The 21,504-nt window shown below is 43.0% G+C and overlaps 1 protein-coding gene across 2 annotated transcripts in view; it reads left to right on the top strand.

Moving 5' to 3' along the window:
- ripor3 (RIPOR family member 3) overlaps window positions 1-21,504 on the top strand; it is a 52,855-nt gene that overhangs the window by 22,771 nt on the left and 8,580 nt on the right. For both annotated transcript variants that reach the window (XM_041952410.1, XM_041952403.1), the window contains 13 exons: window positions 9,018-9,116; window positions 11,144-11,296; window positions 11,978-12,056; window positions 12,138-12,161; window positions 12,295-12,348; window positions 12,507-12,656; window positions 16,556-16,619; window positions 16,723-16,766; window positions 17,809-17,934; window positions 18,157-18,302; window positions 19,717-19,843; window positions 20,501-20,661; window positions 20,937-21,158. In XM_041952410.1, coding sequence (XP_041808344.1) covers window positions 9,019-9,116; window positions 11,144-11,296; window positions 11,978-12,056; window positions 12,138-12,161; window positions 12,295-12,348; window positions 12,507-12,656; window positions 16,556-16,619; window positions 16,723-16,766; window positions 17,809-17,934; window positions 18,157-18,302; window positions 19,717-19,843; window positions 20,501-20,661; window positions 20,937-21,158 — 1,448 coding nt within the window. In that variant the 5' untranslated portion in view covers window position 9,018. The remainder of the gene's footprint in view (window positions 1-9,017; window positions 9,117-11,143; window positions 11,297-11,977; window positions 12,057-12,137; window positions 12,162-12,294; window positions 12,349-12,506; window positions 12,657-16,555; window positions 16,620-16,722; window positions 16,767-17,808; window positions 17,935-18,156; window positions 18,303-19,716; window positions 19,844-20,500; window positions 20,662-20,936; window positions 21,159-21,504) is intronic.

Below are 21,504 nucleotides of genomic sequence, written 5' to 3'. Positions count from 1 at the left end.
CAAAAAACTGTGAAAAATTTCCCATAAGAAATGAATGGGGAAATTTCTTTAAATTTTAGCCTTTTTCAAGTTTCCGCTGCCTCGCCATACTTTCTTCTAGAGACTTCATTCAAACTATAAAACGTAGATAATTTTGTCGGCTCAAAATGAACTGCGGCTCAATTTTGATATCTCTTATGGTTTTCGATCCCTGACCATCTGAAGACCATAAAGTTTCTCAAAAAATGCTGAGAATTTCTGCCCCTAGAGAGGGTGATGTCATCAGCGAGAGTGCAAGAGGCAACGAGAAATCGCCTGAATTTTTTTTTTTTAATTGCCATAAACTCCAAACGGTGAATAGGAGACACATAATTTTTGGATCCTTTTGTAGACAAATGTCTCTTCTCGCCTCTGATTTCAATTTTAAAGGGTTAGCCCCCACCAAATTTAAATAAAGAGGGATCTTGCACCAGCTGCTCTGCTCTGCTGCTTCATGTAAGCCAATACTCCATGCTCCATGTAAGGTGTGCTCCAACACACCTGATTCAAATGCTCAGCTCAGCAGGGATACATCTAAAACATGCAGGGCAGTGGTACTCCAGGACCAGGCTTGAGAAACAGTGGTAAAGATAACACCAGCAGCCTCCTCGTGCCACTGTCAAAATTTCGGCGGTGCTAGAATTGTCTAGTTTAAGATATTGTTTTCTGATTAATTTAGCCAACAGTATGTAAAGTGGTTCGCTCTGCCTCGACAGCTACAACATTAAAATATGATTTAAATGTTAATGCATCTGTAATAATAGTCCAGTCATATCATATGTATAATTACACTCTAAGTAATACAACAGTGTATGAGGGCCGCTGTGGGAAAAGTCATGAATTTGTGAGAAATTCAGATTTTTTTGTGAAGGAACCAGGTTGCTTGACTTTGCACGGTTGGATCTGGGACTGATAAGACCAAAAATCCTCCATCACATTTCCTCAGCATCCCTGCACACTTTACCCCCCAAAACGTCCCCTTTTTAATGTCTGTTTCACCCGTTCACTTCTCGTGCTCCTCCCTTCCCTCCTCTCCAAACTAAATGTAAACATTTTGACAGAGCAGAATGTTGAAAGCTGGTGTTAACAGAGCTCCAGCTCAGTGCTAATTCACTCGCTTAAAACAACAATCGATCAGATGACCTGAAAACAAAACCCCATCATACCGCTGCGATGACTTATCGCCAGTTATAAATCACATGCTCCGAGATGTTTGTGCAGCAGAGACTTCGCCGCTAACGTTTACGACCTTCACCTCGTCCGCGACCTTTGACCCTCCGATTGTGCGTGCATGTCAGACGTTGTGATGTCGCAGTTCAAAACTTCGCTAAGAGATGTTGCAGCGTCACACTCGGCATCGAGGCGCTCCCATTATAGTCCGAGCAACTCAAGAACAAAGATAAACAGTAGAAGGCAGTGAAGCAACTTTAAACTAGATGAAGGAGGAGAAGAAAGACGGCTGTCCACACCCTCCATGTTTACAGTCAACTCTTTCTCTCACAAAATGTGTTTATATACTAGTTTACTTTGCCAAAAAATGTAATTTCCTCCATCCCTGAAACTGAACATATGAAGCAAGTCTGACCTAATCTGCCTCTGCTTCCCTGAGCTGAACGCTGCTGCTCCTGAATAACAGAGCAAGTGATCAGCTGGCTCAGTTAAATCTGAATTTACAGCTACAGACGTGTGCATGTGAATGAGTTCTCAATTATAAGCAACATCTGTTAATGAAGCAAAATGTGGTGGAATCAGTGATATTCCACATGGTGAAATGTAATGAAACTTATTAAAGTATAAGAAGTTGTAGAAACACTATCAACAATAAGTGCAGGGACTATTATGTATGTCTTTAGTAGAGAGAATTTCTTGCTTTTTAGTCTGATATTGAGACAAGAAGAGAAGAACAACAGTCAATATCTGGCATTTATTATCATGGGAGCTCATTAACAGTGAGTGGGTTATTTTGTTCAGTAGAGGGTTTAGTTTTTATTTCCAGTTTTCGTCACAAAGGTCGAGCTCCGGGGCGAGGATTGGATTATTTATTGAGAATGTTTGAGTTTCTTGATCGTGACTGAAAAGACTTTTGGAGAACTCTGAAGGATGAACCTCTGACCTGCTGCGAATCTGTGAGAATCCTCCTTCAGCCTGGGGCACATGAGTCACCTGTGACCTCTGACCCCTTCAGAGAGAGCCAATCATGTGTCAGCTGGCACCGAGCCAGAGGTGATGACTGACTAATGATAAACAACTAACAAAAGTTTTAATTTAAGAGAAGCTAATAAAAAGCCGCTGCTCCTCTCTTCCTCTTTCTCTCTGAAGAATCTCTTTGATCCAGCGATTTATGACGGCTAACTTCACCGGGATGACAGAGATTTGTTCGTTTGCTGCTCTTAATGCGATAAAAGATGTTCTGTGGACTTTGTTTACTTGGAAATCGAGCGAGGTCCCAGAGGAGCATTCAAAGTAATTTAAAGCTGTCTTCTAATGATCACAGATGATCTGTGAGCCGGAGAGACGAGAGGAGAAGGAGGGAAGACGGAGACATGAAAACAGAAATAAGCAGATGGGAAGAGGAACACAAGATAACATAAAACATGTTTCTACTAACAGAGAGATGCAGAGGGATGAGTGGAGGGCTCCAAAGGGGGGAACAAGACCCCAGAAACACACACACACAAACACACACACACACACACACACACACACACTCACACACTATGGACCCTGGAGACTGAAGATGTACATACAGAACGTTCCTCAGTCTTGTTTTTGACTTGTTTCAACCAAACACAATCAGAGGCTGAAGCTGTTTCCCATATGGGCATGTTACACACACACACACACACTCACAGGCTTTTATTGTACTTAGCTATGTCATATAATATCTGTGCTGGTTAGCATGTTGGATATATTCATTTATTTCAGATGGATGCTTTTTGTTTGGGTCTCTTTTGGTGAATGAATGTATGCAGGTAGATTTTCACCAGTTCTGTTTCAGATTGAAAACTTTGGACACCTGAAGTCTTCTGCTTGGGTGTATTATGAATGTATAACCAGCTTCGATTTATACACACACATTCATCTACTGCTAGGATGATGCAACAATGACCGTCAAAGTAAAATACAGTGCTGACCCATGCAGCATAAACCTGCCAAGTGCGGCTAGTACCTGGTTGAGGGGAAGCCTGTAACAGATGAAGACATCAGATGTGTGTGCAGTGATGAGGCTAAACTTCCTGTTTTCCATCGATCGACTGGAGCTCTTTGAGACATCTCGCTGTTGTCTCCTTCTGCAGAGATTTAACGGCACCAGACTGAAGAATCGGCTCCACCGGCTGTTTGTCTCAATGAACCAACCCCTAATATTCACATAATAGAAGTGGATGGAAACACGTTTTAATTAGCTTTTTCTTTTACTGGGTTTCAAAGTCAAACACATGATTTTCATTTGTACCTAAGAGAAATGTGCTCTCCAGTCACTCCTGTACGTGAGTTAAGGACGAATGAGTTCTTGCATGACGCACAATGATTTTTCAGGATTTCCCAGGCTTCTGGAGCCTTGAATCTGCCATCACTTACAAACCCGTTTGATGCTCGGGCCCCGCTGCGACCGAGGGAAGGAACCGATCATTACGGAGTCAGAACCAGGCGAACGTGGAAGTAGAAACGAGGCTAATTACATCGAGCTGAAGGAGAGTGATTACCAATGAGACCACATTCAAAACACACATGTGACACCGCCGCGCCCTGCGAGGGAGGAGAGCACGAAAATCAAGTCCTTATGTTTGAGTGTGCACATGGTGTGTGTGTGCATGTGTTTGTGTGTGTGCGTGTGTGTGCGTGTGTGTGTGTGTGTATAAACATTTAAGTGTTCAATGTGTGTCATCTTGTGTGTACTTGTGTGTGTGTGCCACCACAGACGATGTACAGGCCCCTTGTGAGGGTCTGTTCCATACTCATAGCTCTGCCAGACCAGACACTCATGCACACACACACAGATGCAGAGGCCCAAACCCCCCACCTCCTCACCACATGGGACCCCGTAAATCACTTGCAGGTCAAGGCTAATTTTTTAAGACCAGAGCTCACCCTAGCGTTCCTCCAGACGCCTCTTAAAACACACACCATGCACACACACACACACACTTCATCCATCCTCACCCCCCCTGAATTCTTCATCACTCGAGGAATGTGCCTCCCGCATTTCACTTTTGAATCACATTCCAGATATTATTTAGTTTTCATTCTGTGCGTCACTGGAACCTGTAATTACAACATTTTCTTCACATGTTCTTAGTTGCGTTTACACGAGCGGCTCTCTGTCATTTTCAGTCACGCTGAAACAAGAAGCTGCAGGTTTTCGTTCCAACCGAACGCTAACGCAGCTGCAGCCTGGGGCCTGCACACCTCCAGCCAACCAGCAGCCAATTAATCATCTGTGAAATCAGCTGGTGTTTGACCAGTTTGAATGAAAACAGCAGGATCTAATAAACGCTTTTTATATTTCGAAAGGAATACATAGAGGAGAGAAGCCCAGAAAGAGAAATGGAGTGGAGGCTGTCGAGCTCTTTTATAAAGATCCATCACAGGTCACAGACACACTTCCTGCCTCACCTTTGACCTTCTGTGTTTAGAAAAAACAGAGTTCATTCAGTTTACCTGCAACGTTAGATTATTACCAGCATTTCAGGCGTGCTCATTTTCAGTGGGACCTCCAACTGGTGAGATAGTGTTTCAGATAAATCCCAGCATGCACTTTGGTGAGAAACAGTGGTACCATACGTGAGCACAAAACTACAAAATAACCCAAATAATTCTGCTATAAACCACAGTCCAGGTAAGTTTTATGTGTGTAGTCAACGAAATTATAAGTATAAGTAAGACTTGACTTATCTGGGGCTGGAAGACTTAAGACTTGACTAAACCTGCGACTTGAAAGCACAAACAGTTTTAAACATGGCTACAACCAAGCTAGCAGCTCACTGAGGCTACTTGGGCACAGCAGTGCTTTGCGCTAACATTAGCATGCTAACATGCGCACGTTTACAAAGTCACCATGCAGATGTTAAAAAGGTGTTATGTTTACCATCTTAATTTAGTGTGTTAGCATGCTAACATTTGCTAATTAGCATGCAGTCAGTGGAGGCTGGTGGGAATGTCATTAGGTATTCTGGGATCAGCAGGAATTTGGTGATTATATTTTGACCTGATGATGGCGCCAGAGGCAGAACCAGCGAATCACCAAAGTCTGCATGGCTTCATCCTCTGAGGACCACGAGTGTGTGTCCAAAATTTCCACCCCTGTGCAGACACTACAGGACAGTCAGACAGACCCGACGAAGCCTCACAGCTTCATGTTCAGCCTTTCACTTTGCTCACACCGACAGCTTTGAAAGAAAACATTTAAATGTCCCTGAACAGCCTGAATGTGGACTTGCAGTTTGTTTATAAAGACCAGACTTGTCTAGAATGACTTGAGACTGTCGTCACATCTTCTTTTTGCAGTGTGGAAACTTAATCTGGCATCACTCTCACTTCACCAAGTTTTGTGTTACTCTGCAATAAAAGACATTTTCATCACCATATGATTTCAGCAGCTGTTGTTCCTTCATCCAAATCATGTTGAGGAAAATCTTTCAGGCTTATATTTGTGACGATGCGACGACTGCGTCTCCATTTACGTCTGTCATTGACATTTTTCCCCACATATTCCTCTTTGTCCCACTTTTCTCTTCCTCCCTGCAGTCAAATGAAACTTCTCACTCTGTTTCTGCTCCATTTCTTCAGTGTAAACAGTGGAGGACCCCAGCTTCAGCTGTGCATGTGTGTGAGACCCACACCTCCTTTTAACAGCCCATTTACAGCAGTGGAGGGTGTGTCAGGATTTTTAACACTTTGCTTCCACACGTGTTCTGGATGGATCTCTGCAGAGTGTTATACTCTATATCTTCTGGTTAATTTCCCTTATTTTCCTTATATTCAAAGCCTCTGATCTGTCATTCATTATCTTTTACTGAAGTAAAAATACCAGTATCACTGCGTAAATATAGCAAAAGTCTCGCATTCAAGATTCCACTTAAGTAAAAGTACAAAAGAGCAAAATGTACTCAAGGTATGAAAGTAAAAGCTCCCTTCCAGACTCTTATATTGTTCTATATCATATTATTTGTATATTATTACTGATGCTTTAACACGTATATATAGCACAGTATCATATTTTATGAATTGATGGTGTTTTGTTTGTAACATCATTGTTGGGCAAATATAGTGAAAATATTTCGCTCTGAAATGTTAAGGACTAGTAGTATAAAGTAATGGGAATACAGTACTTGAGTAAATGCATTTAGTTACCACTGGTTTCATTATGTTCAGCCTTTCCCACTAACCCCCACAGCTGCTGCTCCTCTCTGCCTCATGGCCACATGTGGTGACTCGATGGTTCGGAGGAAATCCCTGAATTCTTCTGACAAACACTAAGTTGAGAGAAAAAGTTGATGCTCTGAGGAGGTTTTTTCGTGCAAAGCAGAACTCATCTCACTCAGGAGTTTGAACTGAAAGAACATTTTCTTTCTGCAGACTCAAACGCTCAGCGTTTGCAGCCACTATGACGACTCTGTAAAACAAGACGGTTGTCTGATGGGACTGACTGAAGCAGCTGCATTTTGAAGCTTCGTACAGCTGAAAATGAGAATGTAACTGAGCAGACAGGTGGAGACGGATGTTGTCTCTGACGGCAGAAATAGCCTTTCTGCTTGTTTGATAGTCGGGGCTGTATTACATTCTTCGCATAGCTTGTTCCAGCTGGTTAATGTGGCGTTCGGCCAGGACTGAAATATGTGATTCTGCTGCTCTCAGCTGAATATGACTGAGCTGATTTGTCCAAGACTTGCTCTTAAAATCTGTACTCAGCATCTGAAGAGCAGGAAGGTTATATTAAGAGACAGTTGCCAGATTTTAATGATTTAGATTTTAATAGCAGCTCACATACACAGTCACAGAAAGATAAAAGTGCTTACTGGGCTGACTTTGGTTCATAACGATCAGACCTGGTTTCTCCATCCCTGTGTGTGTGTGTTATGTGTGGTTGCTCGGTGACTCTGTTGATGTTGGCATCAGGACCACAGTGTGTTTTACACTCTCTGTCAGGACTCCAAACTGGGTTACTCTGAACTACTTACACTGGCAGCATATTTCTGCTCCAGTTCTAATCCTCGTCCTGGAGCAGCCAAAGTGAGTGCGGATGACCTTGATTCAGCTTTTTTGAGCAGGACGACGCCGCCATGCGAGCCCAGATTAAAATCTGGATGAAGGTGACCTGCAGAAATTAACTAAACGTAAAGGAGGAGGCCAAGATGATCACAAAAACTGCACATCCATGTTTATCCACATCGTCAACAGTACTTATTGAATCATGGGAGGTATACAGAAGCTTCAACAGTGACTCATTCTGAGCTCATTTAGACGAAACCAGCTGATGACCATGAAGACAAAAAGAACAATGTTGTTGTTCTTGCTTCAACCAAACTCTGCGTTCATCGGAACCACATGAAAGCGTCAGCAGATGGTGTCCAGACTCTGCGTGTGTGTGTGTGTATTGTTATTGTATACTTGCTTGCACACAGTTTTGCTGTGGAGGTGCATCGTGTGTACCTGTGTATGAAAACCACAGGATGCCTGTTCTTCATCGCTTTGTGCCACACTCGACTTTGTTTTCTCTTCACCTTCACGCAGGAAATGCTTTTGTGGTCACTTTGTTATAGAATAGAATATTTTGTCTGAATCACATTTCATGCACATGTCACCGTCAGCCACAACTGCAGTGATTCTGGAATTTCTTTACCAACACTTGTCCAAGGCTCCCTTGTTGTAATTATTCATCATGTGGAACAAAAAAACTTTTTTTCTGTCTTGTTTTGAACTTTGCTCTTCATTTTGAACTGCTTAAAGCAGTTTGTCAAAAAAACAACAATTAATGCAGCACATGCTTTAGCTGTTCAGGGCATTAGAGAGGAGCCTGCATCGTCTTATGAGCAGGACTCTTTGCAAAAAACATTTGAACCAATCCATGTTGTGGATCTTGAGATAATCCACTGGATGCACAGGAACTGGATTCACTAGAAACATCTGAAGGGCCAAAATTAATCTTATGGTGAGCCAGCTTTGGCCCGCAGGCCTCACTTTGGCCGCCCTGGAAAAGATGAAAGTCAAGGGTTTCTTTTTGTACAAAATTTCATGTCAATCCACTCAAGAGTTGTTAAATCACTCTAGTCTGGACCAAAGTCATGGACCGAATGACCCGCTGATATTATTGTATTTCCTTGATGCCCTGCCATCTGAGCTCCACAGGCTCTAAACTTGCATGTAAATATATATCTGCCCTCCATCTGCATACCAGCATGTGCACATGTTTGCGTGTCTTTGTCAGGATGTTCCTTTTTTAATGTATCCCAGAGATGTTGGTGCTGTTTCCTGTTTTGGATTGTCTGGGAGTAAGGGTGGTCCTGTTGATTTAAGTCTTTGTTGGTGTGTGTGTGTGTGAGAGAGAGAGAGAGAGCTGAGAAGAAGTGGGAATAGACAACAAATCGGAAAACACAAGCTGTATTCTAAAATAACAGACAACAAAGCAGGTGAGCTAGAACTCATTAAAACTTTAAACTCTTGGCGGCAGCAGCTACTCAGATGTAAACAGTTTTCCAGAACAGGGCCTGTCTGCACATGCTTATTATTATTATTATTATTATAAAACTGGGATAACGAGATCTTTGGAAATATTGAGGCAACCGTTCAGAATTGGTTTGTGTTTGAAAACGCTGGTTTGGGTCCAATAAAGTTATGAGAAACGTAATTTTATTGATTTTGAAAAAGTTGTGGTTGAATTTATCGGTCTTGTTGAAGCCGTGGAAGTTTAATCTAAGGAGTAGAAGTCTTTTGATATCCTTCTCACGCCCCTGTATTATTTTCTTGTGTTGTTATCATTTATTTTCTCTGTCTCTCTCCAGGATGTCGGTTAAGCTGCGATTCGACTCCCCCTCAGATGGAGGTCTGGTCCACAGGAGTCGCTCCTTCACTGGTTTCAGCTCTCTGACTGGCCGCAGACGGTGAGTGACACGCTGTCACAGCCAATCAGAATCCAAGTATTAGTGACCAACTTAGTCACCTTAAATCAACAGTTTTACACCAGCAAGCACCTGAAATATGTGACATTAGTTTTATTAAAATAATATTTGACCAGGGCACACAATCACTGAACTCTCAGTCTTCATCAGTCATAAATGATCTCTTTGTTTTGTTTGTTTGATTGTTTTCATGTTCTACTAGCAGGAGTTAGTTATATCATGCTGTAGTTTTTGATTTATAAAAGGAAAAAAAAAAGGTCTTCAGGGAGCATCAGAAATACCTGTTTTTGTCTCAGATACCTGGAGAGGTGTGTCCCCGTCTGTGTTTGACTGACAGCTGCTGGCAGGCTGAGCACCGGCAGGGGAGCAAGAGACAAAGTAGACAAACTCGCTGTGTTGCTGTAGCTCACAAGCCAAAGACAGTGTGTTGTCAGCAGTGGTGCTGCAGAGTAAGGAGCCATTTAAAACAGGCAGAAGTCACATTCACAGGTACATTAACAAGCTGTTTAATGTGCTGAGTGGCTAGTTAGCTATCTAGCCTTCTAGCTGACTTTAGCAGTGCACTTTTCCAGCTGAATGTTTGTGTGGTCGTGGGTTCAACAAGCTAAAGTGCAGGACAAGATGTTTGTAAGTTAGATAAGATTATATTAGCACAAAAGCTAATGTAGGCTGTTGTTCATAGTCTGTGGCTCTCGTATAGCCGATTGTGGCCTCATAGACTACAGTCAGAGTCTATCATCTCTCTGTGCAAGTTGTTTTTCATACTTTAGAACAATCAAAGACAAAACAATTATTGTTTAAGATTTAAAACACTCAAAGCAAAACCGTCTTATGTCGTGTGAGGGGACATCCCTTCGCCCTTGGACGAGCCTGTTCGTCATTGATGGGCAGACAGTGAACGCACCACAGACTGTCAGATGTTGTTTCTGAATGAAGAAAGAAGAGCAACAAACACACAGATGTCAACTGTCAGTCCCACGAGAGAGAGAGAGAACGAAATGTCAAGAAACCGAGCTGGAATGCACTTCCTGTGATTTTTCCATCTTAAACAAACATGCACACAAACACACTACGTCTCTTTAACACACACACCCTCCCTATTCATTCCTGAGCGTCTCCACTGTGTTCTGCCCTGACAGCATAATACCGTGTGGTCTCCCATGATTCTTCGCTGTGAAGCTTTGATGGCAACAGGAACGTGACGCGACCCCGTCATAAACATGTCATAAACACACCGCACACACTGACAGGGACGACCAATATCACACACCATGAAAACTCTCTTTTATAGCCGAGCCCATAATTACAGAGGACATCTGCTAAATCTGAGTGAAGCTTCATTTGCCGAGAAATATGGACGATAAAAAGACTGTCCAGATGTGTGTTTGGACACACACACATCCACTGTGTGTGTGTGACTGTCTCTAAACAAAGCGACTTTCATTGCACCTGAGAATCTCTGTTTTTTTGCATAACATGTGCATCACTGCTGTGTGTTTATGAGCTTTGGTTCCACTGAGACAACACACTGGACCATAACAGCGTCAGTACTGGTCTGAGCAAGCAGATTGGATGTTGGCCTCATGTGACATTATTCTCAGTACAGTCTCTAAGACTTTCTAAAACTTGTTTCCACCACTGTTAGTTGTATTGAATCAAGTTTAAAAAACAGGTTAAAGGAAGTCAGGTGATGTTATTCTAGAGCCACAAAGTCTGCACAGGGAGGAGCTCTGAATGGACGGATGGATCAGCAGGACGTCGGCTACAGGAGACCGCTGTTCGCACAAGTCCTTTTCACCCAAACCAGGCTCTTTCCCTCACCAAGTCGTGTTTGTGCCTAAACGTGAACAGATTTCCAGCAGTGATTTGTAACAAAGCAGAGACAAATGACGTCATCCTGCAGATGCTGGTGGCACATCAGGACCACTCATCACTAATGATCATTGTTTTTAATTACGGAGTCAGGAGTAAATCTCTCTCACTCTGCGTCTTCATCTTTCTGTTCTTAGGCCGCCATCTGTGCGTAACTCTCTCCGCTCCAAAGCCATGACTGGAGGTAAATCTCCCAGAATGCACCTGTCTCCCAGCAGGGGAGGAGCTATCTGGTCTCTGCAGCCGGATGAGGTCGACAGGGTCTTCCAGGCGCTACGCAAAGGACTCAAGTATGTTCACTACCAGTGAGCTCAATATGTCCCTAACTGCTGAAATGATGGAGTGAGATGATGTCTGTTAATGTTAATTTGGTGCACGTCAATGTAGCAAATTTACTACTCCAGCAGTGGTGGGAAAGTACTTAGATGTTTTTACTTTAAGTACAAAAACAACAATGAAAAATATTCACTAATTTGACCTCTTTGAGCCTCAGAAAGGTTATTTAAATGAAACCATGTGAGATGTTCAGAGCTGAAATGCCTCTTTGATGGAAGTGCTAACATCTCATAGACATCTGAAACATGTGAGGGTCCCAAATGCTTTTTAAGGGGTCCCAAAGGTTGGAAACCACTGGTTTGATTTTTAACAATGCAATTTTTTAACCTTATCAATATAAGTAACGTGTAGCTGTGGCTGTCAGATAAATGTGGTCGAGTAAAAGTCCAACATTCACTCTGAAATGTGATGGAATAGGATTGTAAAGTAGCAGAAAACCATTTAAAGTACAAGTAACTCAAAAATGTACTGAAGTGCAGTACTTGAGTAAATGTACTCATGTTCTACCGCTGCTGACATGTTTGATATTTGGAAACTTAGATGAAGTGAATGCAGCTTTACCTGCTGCAGCTCTGCTTCAAACGCTGTCAGCTTTCATTGTGAGTCACACGAGTTGCTGATGTGACCGTCTGCAGGGAGTTTCTGGAGGGTCACCAGTCAGAGATGGACTTCCTGTTGTCCCAGCAGAGGGAGACCAAGAGGAACTCCAGACTGGTGAGAAGAGAGAGGGAAACTGAATGTGTGTGTGATGATGCTATGATGATGACGATGATGGTGTGTTTTCTCTGTTTCCAGGCCTTTCTGTATGACCTGGAGAAGGTAATCTTTGCACTGGAGCCACATTATTTAACCTGAGCAGTCAAACCGAATCGTGTTTGAGTACTTTCATATAGATCGATATGTAACATACCAAACCGGTATATAAACACACTATCGTGTTTTGCTTCCACAGGAGATACGAGCATCGGAGCGATACATACGAAGACTAGAATTTCAAATCAGCAAGGTAACGGTGTTTTGTGGTTTGACATGAGAGTTCTTCTACGAAACAGCCGCAGTCCTTTCCAGGCTAACGGCCTCGTTCAGCAGATGAGCTGCGTTTCGTTGCTTGTGTCGCTGAACGCTCCTCTCGGCTGACGGCGTTTCTGCGTCTCGTCTCCGCAGGTGGAGGAGCTCTATGAGACGTATTGCATCCAGTGGAGGTTGTGTCAGGGAGCCGTCAACATGAAGAGAGCCTTCTCGCTGTCCCCGTCCACCAGAGCGTCCAGAGAGAGTCTGCTGGAGCTCAATCGCAACCACAGACACAGCCTGCAGGTACTGTGTGGTTTTACTCCGACAGAAATCTTGTGTGCGCCGTGTGTCCTTACTGTCCTTCCAGTCCACCTGCTGTTCTTGTTAAGGATGAGGTGGCAGGATTGAGCCCCCAAATGCAGACGCTGAGGCAGAACAGGACAAAGAAAAAGGCCTCGACCACATGTGTACAGATATTTTTTAAATATTTCAATATTTTCCTGCATTTCCTCGAAGCAGTGTTGTGTGTGCGGATGACATTTCACACATTTTATTCATGTAATAAATTCCACATTCTGGAGGGTAATAAAGAGAAAAAAGGCTGATTAAAAACTAAACATAGCCTGTATTTATAATGAGAATACTATGTAAATTAGGCTGCAACCACAAAAATCTGAACTTGTGAGGTTCCGGGACTCACGAGATGGCACAAGGTCATGTGAGTCTCACCAGGCTTCGAGTTACGCGTTTGTGTCCTTGTGATCCATCAGCATCCAGTGAGAAACCACTGGCAGCTGCTGGTGGGTGTTAGTTGATCTGATTGGTTGATGTAAGTCTGTGATAGACAGATGTTTCGTCACCTGCCAGGTAGTTTTTGAAAGCCGATGGTTCTGTGTAACAAACCACCTGACCCGTCAGGTTAACAAAAATAACAAAAACTGGATTAAAAAATGTTGCTGATGGTCACGCAGGAAATGCTGCAGCAGTTGAACGCAGCCTGATGGAAGCTGAAAGAAAATAAACAGCTGATGATCCGTATCATCGCTTTCTAAACGTTTTTGATGTTATAGTGATGCTGCACAATTGAACAATTTCATCACCACATAAAGCAGTTGAGATCCGTTCTGAACGATCAGAGGGAGTCGGTGAACGGGCTGTAATTGAAACATGCTCAGGCCCAAAGTGTCTCCTCGTATCCGTCAAGTCCACCCAGCAGAGGGCCAGCAGTCGCCACGAATGCTCATAACGCTGCCAAACCAAATAATCTGGTGTGTGAGCGATGGTCCCTCAGTGGGTTTTCTGTTTGTAGCTGCAGGCTGAGGGTCATTAACAGACAACTGAAGACTCATTCATACCCTCCGTCTGTCATGTGGTGGTGCAGAACATTTATTCCCTCTTTCTCAGACCCATCCAACACTTTCCAACACATGCTCACTCTTCTACATCTATTCATTATCTCCTGTTGCTCTAACCTCCTCACACACTTTTCCTTTCATGTGGTTAGTTGTTCTTTTCACGATTCTCCTTCGATGCTTTAAAATCTCTTCTTTGTCCTCATCACCTAGTCCAATACTTGCCTTTTTCAGTCAAGTAGGAATACAGCTATATAGCTATAAAACATAATATACTGTGGCTGTAGTATTACTCAGTTAGTCGTCATGCAGAGTGGCAGCCCAGTGGCCAGACTAGATGTTGGCATCGTTCGGTTCTGCAAGCCACAGATATGTTGAATTTTTACGTTTAAGTTTTTAAATTTATGTTGTGACTTTGCTGTGGTGACGGTCTGATTATGTTCAGACACAAAACCCACATGGTTAAGGTTAGAAAAAAGATCATGTTTTGGCTTAAAGTTCCCAGTTTTGTAGCCACAAACACAGCTTGAACGGCGGTCTGCTGCTTGGCAGTCGTCTCCTACCTGTCACACTGCCACCATCACCACCTCCTCCTCCTCCTCCTCCTCCTCCTGATGAGAAACTCAGCTCAGCTTGTGTCACATAGTTCCACTACACTGTGGAAACTGTGACATGACACCTATAAAAGGTACAAATTTAACACGTTTGTGGTTTGCAGAAACGATGCCAACAAGCAACAAACAAACGCAACATTTATTCTGGTGACTGGGATGAGAATGGCCCAGTTCAGATCAATATATCTAATTCTATTATTTTATTGATACTTTAATGTTACAGCTGGTAAGAGTGGAGCTATGATAATATATTATCATTTATTCGTTGATTAGATTTTGTTTTAATAATGAATCTGCAAAGTAACTCAAATATAATTTACAATTTAAAATAAATGTTGCAATATTTCCCTCTGAAATGTAGAAATATAAAGAGGCAGAAAATTAAAAATACTTCAGTTCAGGTACCTCAAAATTGCACTTAAGTGCACGACTTGAGTAAATGTACTTAGTTACTTTCCACTACTGGTCCTTTCCTCCACAAATGGGTTTTAAATCTCTCCTCTGGTCTTTCTTCCTCTCTCACATGAGCTCAGAAGCACAGAACTCACTTTGTCATGTTTTCAGTTCATTCAGAGCGAATTCACCGCTTGGCCTCACAGAGAGGTCAGCACCTCTGCCTGTAACACTGACATCTGTGTATGTCTGTACGACCACACACACACACACACACACACACACACACACACACACACACACACACACCGACTTCCCAGTAAACACCATGAGAGATTGTGGTTGTAGGAAAAATCCCTAAAAACATGCTTTTGGAACAGGTTGCGTGAAGTTTTTGAGGTTCAGGAAGGAACCTGCTGAGGTGGAAGCGGGTTGCTGGAAAAATTTAAACACTTCCAAGAAGGTTGAGATCTCCTCTCAGACCACAAGAGGAACGATTTCTAGGAAAATCAATGGTCATTTTCAAATGTGTCACCTTAGTTGTGTTATCTAGATGAAATCAGTGAGTCAGTTACTGTGGTTAGTAGTAATCTGATCTCTTAAACGTCAAAATGAAGCACATTTCTTGCTGTAAACACGCATGTCCGTGTGGTTTCTAACAGAGAATTCCATGTTTTCATGTCCAGCAGACGCTCAGCTGTGGCATCAGTGTGGTGGGATGAAAGGAAACATTAATCGGAGTACACACACACACTCAGAAAGACAGATTATTGAATCGTGAACAAACACTCTGGTTTCCTGATTTCTTGCACATAAACGCAGACACTGAAGTTGTTGTTGTTGGTGTTTATAACTGCGCTGGGATGGCAGAACTGTTTTCCCTCCTTTGGAAGGGTTTTACATCCAATTAAGTTGCAGAGGAGGTCAAACATATCCACAGTTTGACACAAATAAAGCTCTGAAATAAAACCACACATAAACAAATCATGACAGGCACTCCTGTGATGAGTTTTTGTTCCAGTGAACCTGGAGTTGGTGTTTTTACTACCTGTGTCTGACTGTAGCTTGACTCTGTGCTTAGGCAGGATGTTAAGGGGCATATTTTGGTGTTTGGAGTCATAAATTGGCCACTTGGTTCTCAGTTTTGGCCTCATGCGAGTCGAGTTTGGTCTGCAGCGTGTGACGAACAGCCGTGACCTCCCGAAACATCGGCCCACACAGGAGGCAGCAGTCTGCTCCACACATGCTGCTTCATCTGCTGCTCTTCATAGAAAACTCACTTTCTTAGTCAGCAATTTTATTTTCTTTAGTGGAATAATCATTTACCTCAGCATCAGTCACCTGTCTACAGCAGAGTCTTTCATGAAGGACAATGTGAGTCTCAGTGTCTTAAATTTTATTATGATGGCACTTTGCATTATTTTTTTACCCTGGGAGACCAGGCCTTTAAACTTTCCAGCCTCAAACACTTTCCTCTCTCTACCGTTAGTTTGTGGCTCATTGTAGGAACCAGTTTACATGAGGAGCACTACCAATTCAAAACACACCTGTTTTTGTTGTTAACTGGACCAGCACAAGAACTTTTTCCCCCACAAGAACCAGTGAGGTGGCAGGATGAGGAGAAAGACTGTTTCACTCACGAAGCCAAAGAAATCTGTGGCCAAATATCTGCTGAGCTAGAATGTCCAGTAGATCTTTAACAGCTCCAGTGTCGATGTTCTGTAGATGACCCTGACCTTTGACCTCACTTTGGACAGAAAACAGGTGAAAAGTGTTCCAGCAAAAGCGGTCTGTTAGCAAAAATAATAATATTCCACTTTCACCCAATTTCTCCTCCCGGCAGGACATGTCGGTTATGGAAGGAGAGCTGGAGATCCTCCTCGGGGAGCTGCACATCAAAATGAAAGGTATACACACACACACACACACACACACACACACACACACACACACACACAGCACTTTACAAGTCATCAATGACAGTAATGAACGTTGTGTTTTCTCTTGCAGGTCTGATCGGGTTTGCACGGCTCTGCCCCAGAGACCAGTACGAGGTGAGCTCCTCTATTTAAAGACAAACTTCACAAGCTTGAATAAAAGATGCCTTCACATGCAAATAACAATCTATCCATGAAAAGTGACATAGCATGAAAAAGACTATCAAATGTCCTTGATGAAAAACAATAAAAACAAAAGCTGCTTCTGTAGTTTAATGCTGAAGTGATGTGGGGGGCATCTGTCTTCCCTCCACAATAAGGGAATGTCTTACATATTCCTCTTTTAAAGGAAAGCTCAAAGACTGGTTAAAGGATGACCAGAAGTGTGTCCATTAAGTAGACTGAGACCACTGGATCTCGTTAAGTTGGACTGTATTAAATTGTGTGCTTGACAATGTAATTTTGAAATGTGTATTTTGTAATTGTATTTTTATATAATCTGCACTTCCATGTTTTTAATGTGTACTTCCATGTTGTTTTATTAGGCAATTAACATTCTGCCCAAGGACTACAGTTGAAAATTAGCTAATCAGCTATAAACTGACACATTTACAGCAATGTTCATCAATGTGCACTGTCCTAAATAAATAAAATAAATAAAAATAAACAAAACAAAAAGAATATTTCCAGCATTACATCACCTCTTCGCTCATAAATGAAAATGTGTTTCCGAGCCCAAGCCTTTATACAATCCTCACTCCATCCTCGCTGTGACCCACTGTTGGGTTGTTGCTGCATCAAATTCAGAATAAGCAGATATTTACAAAAATCAATGAAGCTGATGAGGTCAGACATTAAATATATTGACTTTGTGCTGTTTTCAGTTGAGTAGATGACAAAAAGGATTTGCAGGTTATCTCATTCTGCTTTATTGATGTTTTACACAGCGTCCAAACTTCTTTAGAATCAAGGTTGTAGCTTTTCGCTCATGATTACAAACGTTTCATGTCTCTTAAAAGCTTTTTAGATTTGCACAACCAGGAAAATGTTTTCGTGCAAATTGGATGAAGTGACCCTTTAACATTTAACATCGGCTGCGCTTTGACCTCAGAAAAGATATTATAACAAGTGATGTCATGTCTCGATGTCACGTGACCAGGTGGTGGTGCGGTTGGGCCGCCAGCGTTGGAGGATCCGAGGGAGGATCCAATCAGACGACACGCAGTCCTGGGATGAAGAGGAGATGGTCTTCCTCCCGCACATACATCAGAACTTCGAAATCAAGGTTACAAACACACAGAAATACACACAAATGTACACAAACATGTGCGTGCAGTGATGTTTACACACTATATATATATACACACACACACATGCATATATACATGTGTGTGCTTGTGTGTATGTCTACATATATGTACTTGCACATGGTATTATGGTATAATGACTTTTAAGGTCACCACTTATATCTGATTTATGTGTGCACCAATCTGATCTCTTCTTCCAGGTGACAGAGGCGAAGGGTTTGGGTTGGCTACTGGTTGGCATGGTGACGTGCGCGAGCGCAGACTTCTTTGTGGCGAAGCCGCAGCTGATGCTGGTGGACGTCACGGAGCTGGGAACCATCAAACTGCAGCTGGAAGTCACCTGGAAGTAGGGAGATGCACACGCACACACACACACACACACACACACACCCACACACACACACACATGAAGACATGCAGGTCCTCAGTTCACGCGTCCTGATGTGAAAAAAACAGATGAGGTGGTGGCAAAGAAAGGCCATGACGGCATTTCCCCTGCCGGGGATTTGATGGGAAGGTGGTGAGTGGTGAAGACGAGTGAAATCAGAGTTCCCAAAAAGGAAAGTAGAATGATTGGATGATGTGACGGGGGAGCAGGTGTGGACGGCTGTGTGAGGAAATTAAATTTGTAGCGTAAAATGTGAGAACATTTTCCCTGAACTTTTGTCTCGACCTCGGGCGTGTGACCCCTCGTCCTGTCCTGTAGCCCTGCTGCCTGTCATCGTGACTGATATGATTGACAGCTGGTGCAGAAACCTGTCTGGTATCAGATGATGATGGAGGCCAACAATGAGACACCACATGTGCAACAAGTCATTGCTTCAAACAGCTTCCTTCCTGTTATTTTACAACATGTTCGCTGCAGCACAACAAGGCCAAGCAACAAACAACGTGATGTAAACAGCAACGAATGATGTGTTGGATTCTTCACATCCAGCTGTCCTGCAGAATCTGCTGCTGTTATTTCCTTCGTTCTCTGCCTCCGTCTCCTCCGTACCTCTAACCTGAGCCAGCTGTTGCAGAGCAGTGTTTATCATGCGCACACACACACACACACACTCTCTCTGCTGTGCCCTTGCACCATGACAGATCACATTTCAGGCTTTAGAGAGGCCAGGTGGAGGACGTTTCATGGATTTTCCCCACAGAGATGGAAAATCACACAAGCATGCACAAGGCACTCACACACCCACAAAACAAAAGACACACACGCACACACACAAACTATTCTGTCGAGCCTCTAAATGAGTCACATTTCAGTGATTTCCATCCACGTTTATGCTTCATATTAAACTATTAAAAACTATGTGACAGAATTCAGAGCTGAGGGCAGCAGCAGAAGATGGAAATTTGTTGGCTGACTTCAGAAAATGAAAAGTCAGTGGACACAAATAAAAGACTCTGGCTGCGCTGCAAAGCCCTCAGGAGTGAATCTCAAGCAGGAAGTTGCTGATGAAGAGCAGACAGCCTCGCACATGGGTGTGGTGAAGTCAGTTTACAGACCCTGAGACACTCTGTGTGCCAGCTTACACACTGATGATCAGTCTGTGTGAATGAAGTGAGCCCGGGGGCCATTAAAGTTACTCAGATGTTCTGCGTGAAAGCACAAAATGCATGCGTTTACATGAATTTCAGCTTTTTCGTGTTGTGCACACGTCACTCTGTCAGTGAGACTGAAATTCTTCTGGGAAAGCATCAGTAATATTCTGTGTGTGTGTGTGTGTGTGTGTGTGTGTGTCTGTGTGTGTGTGTGTTTGCAGTCCGTTTGACAGCACTGAGAAGATGAGGCCGCTGTCTGTCAGCAGGCAGTCGGTGTCCAGCAGAAAGAGTTCAGTTTACAGCTGGACGGCACCGAGCACCCCCTCCTTCACTGAGAAATACTTCATAGTGAGTAAACACACACACTCACACAAGTCTCTGACATTAGCCGCGAGCATAACACCAACCTCGACCCCGCTGTGCATTTACATTAAACCAAGTCTTACCCTGAAATCTCTTCGTTTTTGTTGTGGGGGGGCCCGCATTCTGTGAGCAAAAGAGCGACGAGTCTGCATAATGTAAATGTTGATGCATTCATTCAAGCGCTTCCTTAACACATTACACTACAATACACTCTCCTTATTTATCCTTTGCAGATTCAGAGAGCTTCATTGACCAGTTTTGCTAAAACTGTGCAAACATCGACCGAAAATGACAGAATATTCAGAACATTTACAACTACAGCAGCAGTTTTATGATTTCCTCCTACAAAATTCTAATTTTACACTTTTTTTAATGTGAAATTATGAATTATCTGCTGTTATTTCCCAAATTTTCTTGATTGTATTAAGATTCATATAATTTCAGCAGGGCTATACCTAATAAAGTTTCCACTGAGTGTATTTATATATAATTAGCTTGTCAAGCCTTATCTAATCAGATGTTAACCATCGGCTGAATGTCTCCATCAGGCCTCTCACAGTGAACATATGATCAGTTCCAGCCTGCAGAGGCTTTAAAGTTTGATATGTACGTTGGTATTCGGGTCTTCTTCCTCCTCTGCAGTCGATGGTGCGTGAGCTGCAGGACGGAGAAGGTTCCCTCCCGTCTCTGGTCTCTAAAAGTCGACACAACAGGGGAGGCGTGTCACTGCTCAGCTACCTGTCGGACCCCTCACACACCAGCGTCACTTCAAACCACAGCCCTCAAAGCCCCTACGCCCTCAGGTGTGTATGGAGGCAGGTAAACATGAGAGAATAACTCTTACCTTATTGTAGCTGGGTGTTTTTGTGTGCCAGTGGATTTCAGCTACAAGGAGGAACGAGACAGGGTTGTTTTTATGGAATTTGTGAATGATAATAGTAATAATAAGAATAAGTAGTGGCAGACTTGTCCTTTAAAGCTGCTCTCTGACTATATTTCAAGTTGTCTGCATAGATTTCTGTGTATTTCATGTTTCACTGTGACTTTATGCTTCATATGAAAACAAACTCCTCCACAGTCTCAAGCGGACTCACAGCTACCCCTCCAGCCACAGTCAGGGCACCAGCCTGGGAGGAAGCCAGACTCAGCTGTCCCTCGGGGAGGAAGAGTCCCTTGAGGGCTCTGCAGAGGAGAGGAAGAGGGTGGAGGAGAGGGATGGAGGGGAGGACTGGGGAAGTGTGTTAGACGCTCGCTCTACACCAGCGGAGAATAAAACGGGATCCCTGCTGGCTCTGCAGATGTGAGGATGAACTCCAGAGCAAATCGTGTTTAATTCCTTTAATTTGTTTGCTATTTAAGTTCTGCTTGGAAAAACAAAGCACTGTGGTCCTGGTGGAAAACATTTATCCCCAAAATGTCTCATGAGCAAACAAAACAGTCCTGTTATCAGCTCTGTGTAGTTTGTAAATAATACAAAAGGCCTTTAAATGGTTAATTTACACTTCAGTTTATGTTAACAATTCAAAATCACCTGACGAGACGAACGTTATGAAAGACTTCATTAATAATAAGCAGCTATAATTCATATTTTTTTTATCAAATGACAAAGTGGACCAGCTGAACCTGCAGCTCCTCCACTGTTCTGG

The sequence above is a fragment of the Chelmon rostratus genome, chromosome 2, assembly GCF_017976325.1.
Source record: "Chelmon rostratus isolate fCheRos1 chromosome 2, fCheRos1.pri, whole genome shotgun sequence".
NCBI lineage: Eukaryota > Metazoa > Chordata > Actinopteri > Chaetodontiformes > Chaetodontidae > Chelmon > Chelmon rostratus.
Note: the sequence above shows the minus strand (reverse complement) of the source record. Positions and strands in the feature narration are given on the sequence as shown.